We start from the raw sequence: 12,798 nt of genomic DNA, 5'->3' as shown, positions 1-12,798 counted from the left end.
CATACAGGTGATATTTATTCCATGGAAACTGTTACTTTAAATCATAGACAATCTGAAAAATATTAAAGAAACTGTTTGCTATAAAATCTATCCACAACAAAACATATTAAGTGGAACTGGCAGCTCAGGAAACAGGTCTTTTCTTTTCATTTTTTGGAAGAACAAAAGGTTAACTTTAGCTTGTAGTTTTCTTAGATACAAATCAGATGATCAATGACTCAATGAACAGTAATGTTGACTCAACGGCAGTTGGTTAAATAAACAGTTACATGAGAAATTTTCAGAAGTACAATTGTTCAAATTTTAGAACACAAAGGCAGTTCCAAGTGAGGGCCAATAAAAATATTTCCCGTAAAAACAATCTTGTTTTTGTCACTGTTATTTGATGGCTTATTTATAATGTGGTATGGAGTGAGAACCACAAAAATCAGTTTACTGTTTAAAGGAATGTCTTTACTTGGTTGGAAAAATTGCCAGATGACTTAAGAAAAAAAAATAAAACAATCAAGTTATTACCATCTCTCCCCCTCATTCACACCTCCAGTCCACTCCTCTTGAAATACCAGACCCAATTTTTTGATAAGAAGCAATAATTCCCAGACTTGACATATAATGTACTCTTCAAAAAAATATGCTTATAATCCCTAATATTTAATGTGATACAATTTTATTTCACCAGAAATATCTGTAATTTTAACATTTAAAGAGAACACTCTTTAGTATACTCTTGGTCTGATTCTGGTACTCTGTAGCTCTCCTCCAGGTACATCTATATCGAGGGTACAAAAAGAAGACATGGGGGGAGGATGGGGGGAATCGCTACACATCTCAGAACCAGGGCAAAAACCCAACCGCTCTTTTTTTTTTTTTTTTTTTACATCATTTACTTTCTTTTTTGGGTAGAGGCCAAACAGTGTTTTGTTTTGTGTTTTTAATTTAAGTGAAATTTACTTAATATAAACTTAGCCATTTTCAATTGAACAATTCAGAGGAATTTAGTACATTCAGAATGTGGTGCAGCCACCAACCCTATCGAGCCCTAAAACATTTTCATCACCCCACAGGGAAACCTGGCACCCATTAAGCAGTTGCCCCCCATTCCTCCTGCCCTCCTGTCTCTGGGTGACCACCAATCTGTGTTCTATTATAGATTTACCTGTTCTGGATATTCCATATAAATGGAAACAGACATTATGTGATCTTTTTTGTCTGGCTTCTTCCACTTAGAATAATGTTTTTGAGGTTCACCCATGTTATAGCGTGTCTCAGTAATTCATACTTTTTCATGGCTGAATAACATTCCAGTGTATGTAGATTCCACAATTTGCTCATTCATTGATAGGCATGTGGCCTGTTTCTACTATTTGGCTACTGTGTGTAATGCTGCTACGAATAGGTGTGTATATGTACTTGTTTCAGTCCTTTTGGACATATATCTCAGAGTGAAATTTCTGGGTCATATGTGATCCTGTTTTTAACTTTTGAGAAACCACCATACTGTTTTCCACAGCAGCTCAACCATTTTACATTCCCACCAGCAATATATGAAGGTTCTACTTTCTCCACACCCTTGCTGGATCTTGCTATTCTTCCTTGTGTTGGTTTTTTTCATCACAGCCATTCTAGTACATGTGAAGTGGTACCTCACTGTGATTTTGATTTGCATTTCCCTAATGACTAATAATGGTGGGCATCTTTTCATGTGCTTATTGGCCATTGACCTCTTTTGGAGAAATGTCTCAGGTCCTATGCCCATTTTTTTTTTTAAGTGGGTTATCTTCTTGCTGTTGAGTTGTAAGAGTTCTTTATATTTTGGATACTAGACCATTATGAGATATATCATTTGCAAATATTTTCTCCCATTCTGTAGGTTTTCTTGTCACCTTCTCCATAATGTCCTTGGATACAGAAGTTCTACATTTTGATTAAGTCCAAGTCATCTTTTTTGTTGTTGTTTGTGCTGTTTCTTTTTTAAAGTTTATTTATTTATTTTGACAGAGAGAGAGAGTGCATGTGCATGTGTACACACACACACGTGTGAGCAGGGGAGGGGCACGGAGAAAGGGAGAGAGAGAGAGAGTTCCAAGCAGGCTGCCAGTGCACAGCCTGACATGGGGCTTGATCCCACGGACTGTAAGGTCAAGACCTGAGCCAAAATCAAGAGTCGGACGCTTAACTGACTGAGCCACCCAGGTGCCCTGATGCTTGTGCTTTTGATATCCTATCTAAGAATCCATCGGCAAATACAAGATGATGAAGACTTAGTTCTGTGTTTTCTTCTAAGAGTTGTACGGCTTTAGCTCTTATATGCAAATAGTGTTTTTTAAAGTGTGTGATTTCATGGAGGAAAGATGATTTATTATGAAGGTGAGCATGACAAAGAAAAGTGACTCTTTTTTAATTTACTTATTTAAAAGTGGATCATTTAAGTTGGATTTGTAAGTGGGCGGGGCTAAAACATTTTTGCAACATAAAACTGATCCATTGTTTCTGGAAGATTGGGGCTATCTCTTTCTTTGTATACCTCTCCATATTTTTTTCTTGGAAAGTGGTGTCCCCAGGGAGGAGAGTAGCATTCTTCAAAGGTGAATTATAAGTGAACACAGCAAAACACTAATATACATCTGTATCCAAATGCTGTGTATGCATTTGTTGTTTTTCCCTGTTCACCATCTGTTCTATTCCTTTAAGGAGCCATCACGCACTCCAACTCTAAGGTCCAGAACTTGGTGTCTTTAGCTGCTCAAAGTTGAGCTCCAGTCCCAATCAGAGATAATGAGAACCACTTTTAGGTTTTATGCTGGGGCTATTGAGAGAGTTTCATGATCTTTCCCATTAGACCTGAGGCTCTAATTTCACAAGGTTAGAACTGCCAATCGACAAATAAATACAAATTATTTAAAACAATTTTTAAAAAGAAAAATTACTCAGGTGTTATCAGATATGCACATTGCTCTGAATCTTCTGTTAATGAAACTTTTTGAGGTAATAATGGTTTACACGTTGAACTCTTAAATTCGATAGGATATGAGGTATGAAAAATATATCAAAACAGAACAGTATCTGGCAGGATTATTCTAAAGTGGAAACAATGGAATATGTTTTAAAAGAAATACTCAGAAACCTAGATCAGCAAACTGTGTTCCAAGAAACTATAGCCAAAATCAAATCTACTTCCTGAAATTGCTGGATTATATATATAAAGAGAAGAGAGTGCTGATGAAACCTCTCTCCTTTTTATAAATGTTGATTTGTCTGTTTCTAGAAAATACTACCCTAACAGGATATAGAAGAGAAATATTCTAAATTTCTAACTTTAAAACATATTAGTATGCAAGCTGAGAATGCCTCAGGCGATACAGAAGATTAAAAGAATACACTGGGGAAAAAATAATACATGAAAATTTGAGTATATCATTTCAGCAATAATTTCAATCATAATAATTTTTTTTCTAAAGTTTATTTATTTTGAGAAAGAGGGAGAGAGAATCCTAAGCAGGCTTAGCACTGCCAGTGCCAAGCCCAACAACGTAGGGCTCGATCCTATAAACTGCGAGATCATGACCTGAGCCAAAATGAAGAGTTGGACACTTCACCGACCGAGCCACGCAGGCGCCCTTCAATCACAATAATTTTCAAATAAAATTTTACTTCGTCTTTGTTTTTTATTGAAATAACAATATTCTGACCATTAGATGTAATCTGGTCAATTTGTAAATTTTCCTAAAACTCTACATCTGAAACAGCTATTTTGAACATAACTCTATTTTTCTTTTTATATTTACTCCACACACTCGATTATAGTAAACAACAGCTGCTAAAACCACAAGGAAGTCTTTTCTTGTCAGTGTGTACTGCAGATAATAGTCAGGAAAGTGACATTTCTATTGGTTAACGTTCCTAAGACGGTGCCACAGCCATACGTACCTAGATCAAAGTTGTTGGAATTGAACAGGAATTCTGGTAAGTAAAAAAACTCTGGGATAAGTTCTTTCACATCTGCCATGTTGTGCTTTGATGCTGAATACCAGGCCTCACGTACACTGTGGAACATTCGGTCAGCCAGGTCAAAGTGGCCTCCCTGCAGGCGGAATGAGAAGACACCTCTCTGTTAGAGAACCATCCCCACCTTACAGCTTCTGTGAAGCTCAGGCGCTTGAAAAACCCACATAAATACATTTGGTGACAAATTCAATTTCCCATCATCATCCCATCGTCTCCATCATCCTGCATCAAAAATATAAAATTTTAAATCATCATGAAAAGAAAATTAATCCAATCCTTTTGGGGATATTCTTTACGAAGAGTGCTTAAAGTAAGTATATATTTTGTAATCAAAGTGAAATCCAAATAAGACTTTAAAAATCATTAAGAAATTAGCTTTTGGTGAGAGGGCAAGAGTGTAAGGAAATATGAATTCTTCCATGGTTTGATGATGCTCTCCTAAAAAAGAAAAGATTCTAATGTAGCCATGTATAGCCATCTATATATGTGTGACTAATTTTATAAGTTAACATGACATTCAAGTTCTCACACTGCCAAGAATTAGGTGAAAAACTAAGAAGGTGATCAAAAGAAGTTATAGATACAACAAATTCAAATAGAAAAGGGTTTCTTTCGCTAACACAGCCTCATAGATACACCATCCTTTCCCTCAAACTCCTTATTGCTGAGTTTTAAGTGAACACCGTGTATCTGTCTTTCTGATGAAGCTCATTGCAGGAAATTGCCAAAGTCCATACGATTCCACCAAGGCTTGCCACCTCTCTGATGTCATCCTCTAGGACTTTCTCCCCCACTTACTCTGCTTCAGACGCTGGCTTCCTTGCTGCTCCTAAAACATCTCAGGCACATGACTGACGTGGGGCCCTCGTATGGGATATTCCTTCTGCCTAGAACACACTTTCTCCAGATGTCTGCATGAGTAACTGCCTCACGGCCTTCAAGTTTTTGTTCACATGCCGCCTTTCAAAGGGGACCTACCCTGCCCAGTCTATTTAAAACTGCACTGTGCCTACCCCTACCTCCTACTCCTGTGCTTTCCATCCCCCTTTCTCTGATCTGTATTTTTCTGATAGCATTTATCATATTTTAAAACACTTTACAATGTATTTATTCATTATCCTTATCTGTTTCCCTCAACTAAAATATGTAAGCTCTACAAAGTAGGGCTTTGGTCTTTACCCACTGATATCTTCCATGTACTTAAAACAGTGCCTGGTACACAGTAGGTATTCAATAAATATTTGCTGAATAAAGGAAAGAGAATGTGGAGAAAAGCAATTATAACGAAGAAGACAGCAAATGAGCTAGACTGTACTACTCTTTTTTAAATTTTTGTTGAATTCAACCAGTCAAGGCTGAATTCCATATACCTGGCTGGAAAGCACATGGTAGGTACTTGCTTCTTTGACTAAAGGACCCTGGCACTTGTTTACTGTAAACAAATTCTAGTTAACGCATCAATTTTGATACAACGACATTCCACTTGAATTATGTTTGACTATTTTCAGTGACTAAAACGTCATAGGGCTTCTTGTAAGACAAGACAATGACATAAAAAAAAAAGTGCCACAATTTTAAATAGAAAGAAGGCTTGAATGAAATAGAAAAATACTACATTTAGAGTTTTACCTGCAGCCTTAAGAATATCTGAGTGAAAGGCTCCATTCTTACTAGGTATGAAGCCACAATCATTGCAGATGAATAGTGGGTCCCATAGTGGTAAGCTGGAGTTTCTCCTGTTCAAAAAAATTAAAGCATGATTGAAAATAAAAGAAGAGTAAATATGGAAAGTAAAATTGGTATTAATAGGCTTGAAAACGTAACACACACGTGAGAGCTATGACACTACACACAATTGGTATCGGCATTTGTAGTGTGGGAACTTTATGGCACCGCTACTCCTCACTTACATACCTGGCGGTAATCCATCCAAATTAAGTAGAATTCAATGCCTTTCCCCACAAACTTAGCACATTTGGCAATTCATGTTTTGAGGCTTACTGTAACAGATAAACCTTATTAGCAAACTATCTTCCACTAAAGCAGGATTTTGACTTACAATTACTTTTTATGAGGTTCTGGCTTTGCAATGATGTATTTCCAAATTGTCTACGAATATTGTGCAATTGTTATTACTCTCCTTAGCAGGGAATAAAAGGTCCACACGTGGAATACTGTTAGGCTTAGTTTTTCTTTCCTTTGTTTGTTTCCCCCATTTGAGGGAGACACATGATAAAAACTGAACATAATAAATAGTAAGTATACTGTTTTAGGAGGTAACCAATTATTATTACCACTATTTTTAAAGCAAAAGGGTTCCAAAAAGTGCATCAATAAGTTAAAAGAGAGTTTAATAAAGGAAACTATAATTCCTGGCTAAAATATGGTTAGAGATAAAAGCAGATGATCTGATGGAAAATCGCTGCACTACACAAAGCAGACATATTTAGTTTTTGGCCAGTACCTAATAAGCTACCGAAAACATGCCTTCTAAGCACGGCCATCAGTTGGCATGCAAAATCTGACAACTGTTAATATGTGTGCATATATAACGTATATAGATATGATGACATATAAGCAATTTGGGGAAAGATACAAGAATGTCAGACTGTTAAATAATGACTTACTTTTAAAACTGAGGTAAAAGTCCAATGAAGAGAAAAGTTACGTACCATTAGGATCTTCCCAGTCTTTATATCGCTTCTTATATTGAGCTAATCGTTCATCTGTCTGTGCACCCATTGGCTTAGCCAGGTTTCTAAAGGTCTTGGGATTAGTAAGGTCTACCTCCTAAAATACAAAATGAAATCCAATTCCAAGTTACTATACACCCTTTGTTGTGACCAAGGTAGACATGGTGGCTATAGCAGACAATGATTTATACATGTTTGTGGTCACACTGGCAGAATGGGGCTCCAAAATAATGCCATACACCTACTGGTTATCCATGCTTTACAGACAGACACATGGCAGTTTGTCAGCTGGTTCAGTATGAAGACAACTACTTTGGAAATTAAGTGTTCACAGAGGAAGACACTCAGGATCCAGGTCTGGAGAGGAGGAATAAGGGAAAATCCTTTCCAGTCTTGGCAAGGAGACAGCAGACTTAGCACAAAGGCCCTGATTCATCTTTATTTTCATTACCATTCATAACTATAGCACCAAATATCTTTTCTGTTCTCTTCCTTTCCTCCCCCATTTCACCCCAACTTCCTTTCTGAGTATTTTCTTCTTAGAGGTAATCAGGAAGTGAAATAAACTAGAACACTCAGGACTCACACCATGGCCTGGTGTGATGTCCCTCTCTCTGCACGCTAGACCATGTGACTTCCAAATAAGATGGGATCTTTCCATCTACCACCGATTATTTTGAAAGCTCATTTAAAAAGAAAATTTTTTTTTAATGTTTGTTTATTTTTGAGAGACAGATAGAGTGCGAGTAGCAGAGGACCAGAGAGACAGGGAGACACAGAATCCGAAGCAGACTCCAGGCTCAGAGCTGTCAGCACCGAGCCTGATGTGGGGCTCGAACTCACGAACTGTGAGATTATGACCTGGGCTCAAGTCGGACGCTTAACTGACTGAGCCACCCAGGAGCCCCTTGAAAGCTCATTTCTAACTAACCTAATTCATATACTTAGAAGGGAACCAAAATTTACTACCTGAGGGTTTTAAAAGTAAAAATGTAAAATATATACCAGGGGCAATTTATGTCTTTTTAAAGGGTATCATGACCAACCCATTGGGCCATACCTGTACTTTAAAGGCTTGGGCAGGAGAAATGAATCCATATCCATGAATACAAGTTAAGTTAGTATACTTGTCCTCTCAAAATTGATATGCAAAATCAAAATACTTTTTTGGTTAATTCAGCAAACATTAAATTTTATGTTAAGTACAGGGCACTGTTCTAACAGTTGGGAACTGAGAGATATTTAAGATCATCTCTGTGCTCAAGGGACATACATGTGGGAGCTACTTTTTCAATGGTGCTGTACTGATAAGGTTTTTAAAATCTCTCTAAACTGTGAGGATCATTCACTGAGTAATTTTAAACAGAGCGATGACTCAATTAAATTACTGTTTCTGAAACTGGCTGCAGTATAGAGGACAGAGGGACACCAACCAGCAGATACAAATTAATTAGCACTTAGGAAAACCAAATAGATATTATGAATATCTAAGAAGTTCATCAATGACCTAAACTTTGTAAAAACACCTCCAAGCTAAAACTCTTCTTATCTTCTTGAAATAAGTGCCTATTGAGCACTTTAAATTACAAAGTAAGTAAAACATTTAAGCGACTGAAGTATCTTTTAATTTCTTTTGAAAATGTGTTCCACTTACACAAAAACGATTTGAGATTTACCTCTGAGTCGTAATCTGCAAGGATCCAGGGGAAGACAGGATACTGCATGAGATCATTATAGGATCTGCCAGCCAAAGTGTTCAAGTGCATCAAATACTGGAAGTTGCTGATTTCACCTCTCTTGGGAAAGATAAATAAAGACTCATTTTAGGACAATTATTTCCATTACGTTCACTTAAAAAAAATTTATATGCAAAATAAGAGAGAAGACAGTTTCCTTCTTAACAGATTTTATAACATTTGTTTTCCTAATAAGAAGAGCAAAATATTTTTCATGTACATATCTTCTGGATTACTGAATGTAATAATATGAATGAATGAATAAGTATATGACTTATACTATCTAACTATAAATTATGAATGAAGCTTATATTTTCATTAAGCCTACCTCCCATCTTTGAGTCACAGACTTCTCTCCAACCAAGGTGCTAAGCAACCCAGATCTAAAAGCAAGAAATAATTAAACTGTAGGCCATATCATTTTAAATCTGAGTAATAATAAAATTGAAAAATTTAACTGGTCCAGGAATTTTTCAAACTATGTAAGACCTATTATTAATGGGTCATGAAATCAGCTAAGTGGATGGTAATCAACATTTTGCATTTTTTTGTTTTTGTTTTTTTTTAACATTTATTTATTTTTGAGAGATAGAGAGAGACCGGGCATGAACAGGGGAGGAGCAGAGAGAGAGGGAGACACAGAATCTGAAGCAGGCTCCAGGCCCTGAGCTGTCAGCACAGAGCTCAATACAGGGCTTAAACTCACGAACCATGAGGACATGACCTGAGCCAAAGTCGGATGCTTAACCGACTGAGCCACCCAGGTGTCCCTGTAATCAACATTTTGAAATATGAAGTAACATGGAATTAAACTGAAGAAAACAGAATACTGAAAGACATCACATGCAGTAAGGGAAAGTGCTTGCAGACAATTTTTAGTATTTGTAACTCAGTTTGTGAGTCCTGGGATGCAATGTAAAGTATATTCTTTTACTAAGGGTCATGGCAAAAGTTCGAAAAACAATGATCTAGCCCAACGGTCTACCTTTTACAATGATCCCTATGTAAACACATTTAAGGACATTAAATTGGAATAATTGAAATAGTATACAATATTCTGCACATACTAGGTGCGTGGTGCATTTCCTAAAAGAGATGTTGAAGAGTGAACAGAAAGATGAATATTTTATGACAGGAAAGTCATTGCTATTCAGATCATTTAAAATTATGAACTTTCTTGGATATCAGACTTTCCTAGAATGCTGTAAAACCCTTTCCAAGGTTTAACAGTTTTACAATATTAATAATTAATGATTTGAAGATTGTGAGTTACTCATTGAACTGGTAGGAAAGCACTTAAAAGTATGTATTTTATTGACTGAAAGGAAATTAATGGATTTGTCAACCTTAGTTCTTAAACATATCCAGTTCAACAGTACGGCTAACACTTTCCACTTCTAGATAAGTTCTTCCTATCATGCAAATTGAATGTACAGAAATTCTCCCTGGAAAAAGAGCTATGTCGACTCCTCCACTTTATAAGAAAGGGAACAAGTGAAAAGGTTAAAGTTGGAAATGAATTTCTGCTTCTCGCCTTTGGGCTTTTAAAATATCTTTAAGAACTGCCAACTTGGCACAGAAAGTAGCAAGAACAATGAAATCAGTTGAAGATTGTCTAAGCAGGTAAAAGTATTGGCAATTTAATTACACATAGAAAAAAAGGCTCAATGTGCTGTAACCAGGCCTTTTATTTCCTGTTATTTATCTTAGTAACAACACCAATGATCAGGAACAGAACATGATCTGGGCTTAACAGCAGCACATTTTTACCATTTGTATTTGCTAAACAGCTAAAGAAAAAGAAAAGCAACAACTTAAAAGAGAAACATACAAACTTAATATAGTTAGATGCACACAGACTGGAATCAAATTTTATTTATGAATTATAGAATCCCCAGTTAAGTCTGAAGTCACTTTCTTTCAAGCTGCATTCATTTGTAGCCCCAAAACATTGCTTCTTTTCCAATGGATTATAAAGGGCTACCAGTTCCTGAGTGACTAAATGGAGCTGGGTAGTTGGATTTTTAAAATGGCTGTATCATCCACAAGGACTTTCTAAGATTAAAAGCAGCTAAAATGAGCATAAGGAAGTTTAAATTTAAATTGTTAAAAAAATTAAGAGGAAAACTGGGCAATTTGCTGTAACAAATATAGCAAGCAAAGGAGTAATATATCATTATAGAAAACCCCCATACAAATTGATAATAAGAACTCAGAGAAAAGGTTAAGTAGACTTCTTGTAGTGATCATTTCTCACTTTACACCATATCATTATGGTGTATACGTGAAACTACTATAATTGTGTGTCAATTATATCCCAATTAAAAACGATCAAATCTCTATCAATACTGCCAACAAAAAAGAATTCAGGAAAAAAAAATAGGCAAAGTTATGGATAATTCGCAAATGGTGATTTTAAAATTAAAAAAAAAGTTAATGTTTATTCATTTTTGAGACACAGAGACAGAGCATGAGCAGGGAAGGGGCAGAGAGAGGGAGACACAGAATCCGAAGCAGCCTCCAGGATGCAGGGCTCAAACTCACGAACTGCGAGATCATGACCTGAGCCGAAGTCGGATGCTCAACTGACTGAGCCACCGAGGCGCCCCTAACAAATGGTGATTTTAAATGGCTAACAAACATATTATAAAACTCAAGATTACTAAAATAAAAGATACGCACGTTGAAAAATTGAGAAAGCATTTTATAAAATTAGTAAAAATGAAAAGATAAATATAAAAAGCTGGCAAGCATCTGTGAGAAAAGTAACCTTATCCACTAAAGGTGGAATATAAATATGTATAATTTTTATGGAAATCAAGTTGGTTTTGTGTACCGAAAGCCTTAAAATTCACACCTCCCTCTTTTTTAACTAAGGGGACTTTACCCTAAAAAAATAATGAGCAATCACACTTGAACTATTAGAATAAGGAAACCAGAGAAAGGTAAAATATCCAAAAACAAGAGAATGCTTTAGACATACAATAAATACGTAGTCAATAAAAGTAATATTTCTGAAGAATTTTTTAAAAGCAGTGGGAAACGGTTACCTACAACAAAGAATGGAAAAAGCAGAATAAAAATCTGTGTTTATAATAAAAAACTCAATTATGCACATAGGACTATACGCATGCTTAGAAGTCTTGCGGAAATCGACCTAAATTGAGTGCTGATCTGACACGAGTGAACATGCACACCGTTTCTTTTTCCTTTTAATTTTCAGTATTTAGTTTTCAGTTATTTCCCAGGAGGGGAAAACACTCATTAAAAATATAAACTGCTACTATGCACATGCACACCGTCCTGATTTCACTATTAAACTGACACAAGCAGCAAACAACCTACCCCTGCTCCACACTTGTGTTTGGTCGTTGCCCAGACACAGACTCTGAGCTGTCAGTCAGAGACGGCACTACGGCCAAAAACCTGGAAAAGAAAAAAACAGCATGTCAAAGTCAGGATCTAATAGGAGCCTCAAAAAGGATGATTCATTTAAATCTTAACAGCTGCATTTACCCCTCCACTACCTTTTCAAAGGGAATACACAATAACTGGAATACTCTGTTACAAAGCCAAATACAAAGGGCTGCAGCAAAATCTGTCATTTTGGATTTTAAACACGCTGTCACATTACTGGAAGAAAAGCCTTCTGACACTGATTCACAGAAAGGGACTCAACTTAGTGAAGTCCTAAAAAGTGATTAACAGCTAAATATTCATATGGCAGCGAGTAACAATGACAGCTAAACAAATGACAGAACAGGGACAACACTAAACAAGTGAAGATACATACAAGATGAGCAACTTTATGTGACACACATGTTTTTCAGAGTTACTTACAATGTCGATAGAAGTATTTTATTTATTATTTATTTATTTATGTTTATTTTGAGGGAGGGAGGGGCAGAGGGAGAGGGGGAGAGAAAGAATCCCAAGCAGGCTCCGTGCTGTCAGCGCAGACCCTGATGGGGGCTCAATCCCACAAACCATGAGATCATGACCTGAGCCAAAATCAAGAGCCGGACACTTAACCAACTGAGCCACCCAGGCGCCCGCACCATAATTATTTTAAAGGCAGAAGAGGGTTATGGGAAAATTCTTAGAATGGATGCGGACCCTAAACTTGCTATATACACAGAAATTTCTCAGAGAAAAACAAACTCATCTCCTTGTAACAGCTGCTAACTATGAAGAGCAAATAATTTCTTAGTGTTGAAAACAACATCGCCTGTAGAAGTGAATGAGACAGATAACTAAAATTTCAGCCATTTGATTAGCTCTTCCCATATGTAAAAGGAATTGTGGATTACCAATCACCATCTACACCCACTTTAAGAACCACCCTCATCCCCAGGGGCCCACAG

At 36.5% G+C, this 12,798-nt stretch overlaps 1 protein-coding gene across 7 annotated transcripts in view; it reads right to left on the bottom strand.

Moving 5' to 3' along the window:
• Positions 1–12,798, bottom strand: part of WDFY3 (WD repeat and FYVE domain containing 3) — a 276,427-nt gene that overhangs the window by 22,297 nt on the left and 241,332 nt on the right. For all 7 annotated transcript variants that reach the window (XM_042936004.1, XM_042936003.1, XM_042936001.1 and 4 more), the window contains 6 exons: positions 11,780–11,860; positions 8,763–8,817; positions 8,375–8,494; positions 6,678–6,795; positions 5,635–5,741; positions 3,928–4,081 (listed from right to left, as the gene is read on the bottom strand). In XM_042936004.1, the coding sequence (XP_042791938.1) occupies positions 3,928–4,081; positions 5,635–5,741; positions 6,678–6,795; positions 8,375–8,494; positions 8,763–8,817; positions 11,780–11,860 (635 nt within the window). The remainder of the gene's footprint in view (positions 1–3,927; positions 4,082–5,634; positions 5,742–6,677; positions 6,796–8,374; positions 8,495–8,762; positions 8,818–11,779; positions 11,861–12,798) is intronic.

Source organism: Panthera leo, chromosome B1 (assembly GCF_018350215.1).
Source record: "Panthera leo isolate Ple1 chromosome B1, P.leo_Ple1_pat1.1, whole genome shotgun sequence".
Lineage (NCBI taxonomy): Eukaryota > Metazoa > Chordata > Mammalia > Carnivora > Felidae > Panthera > Panthera leo.
This window is presented reverse-complemented; position numbering and strand designations above follow the sequence as displayed.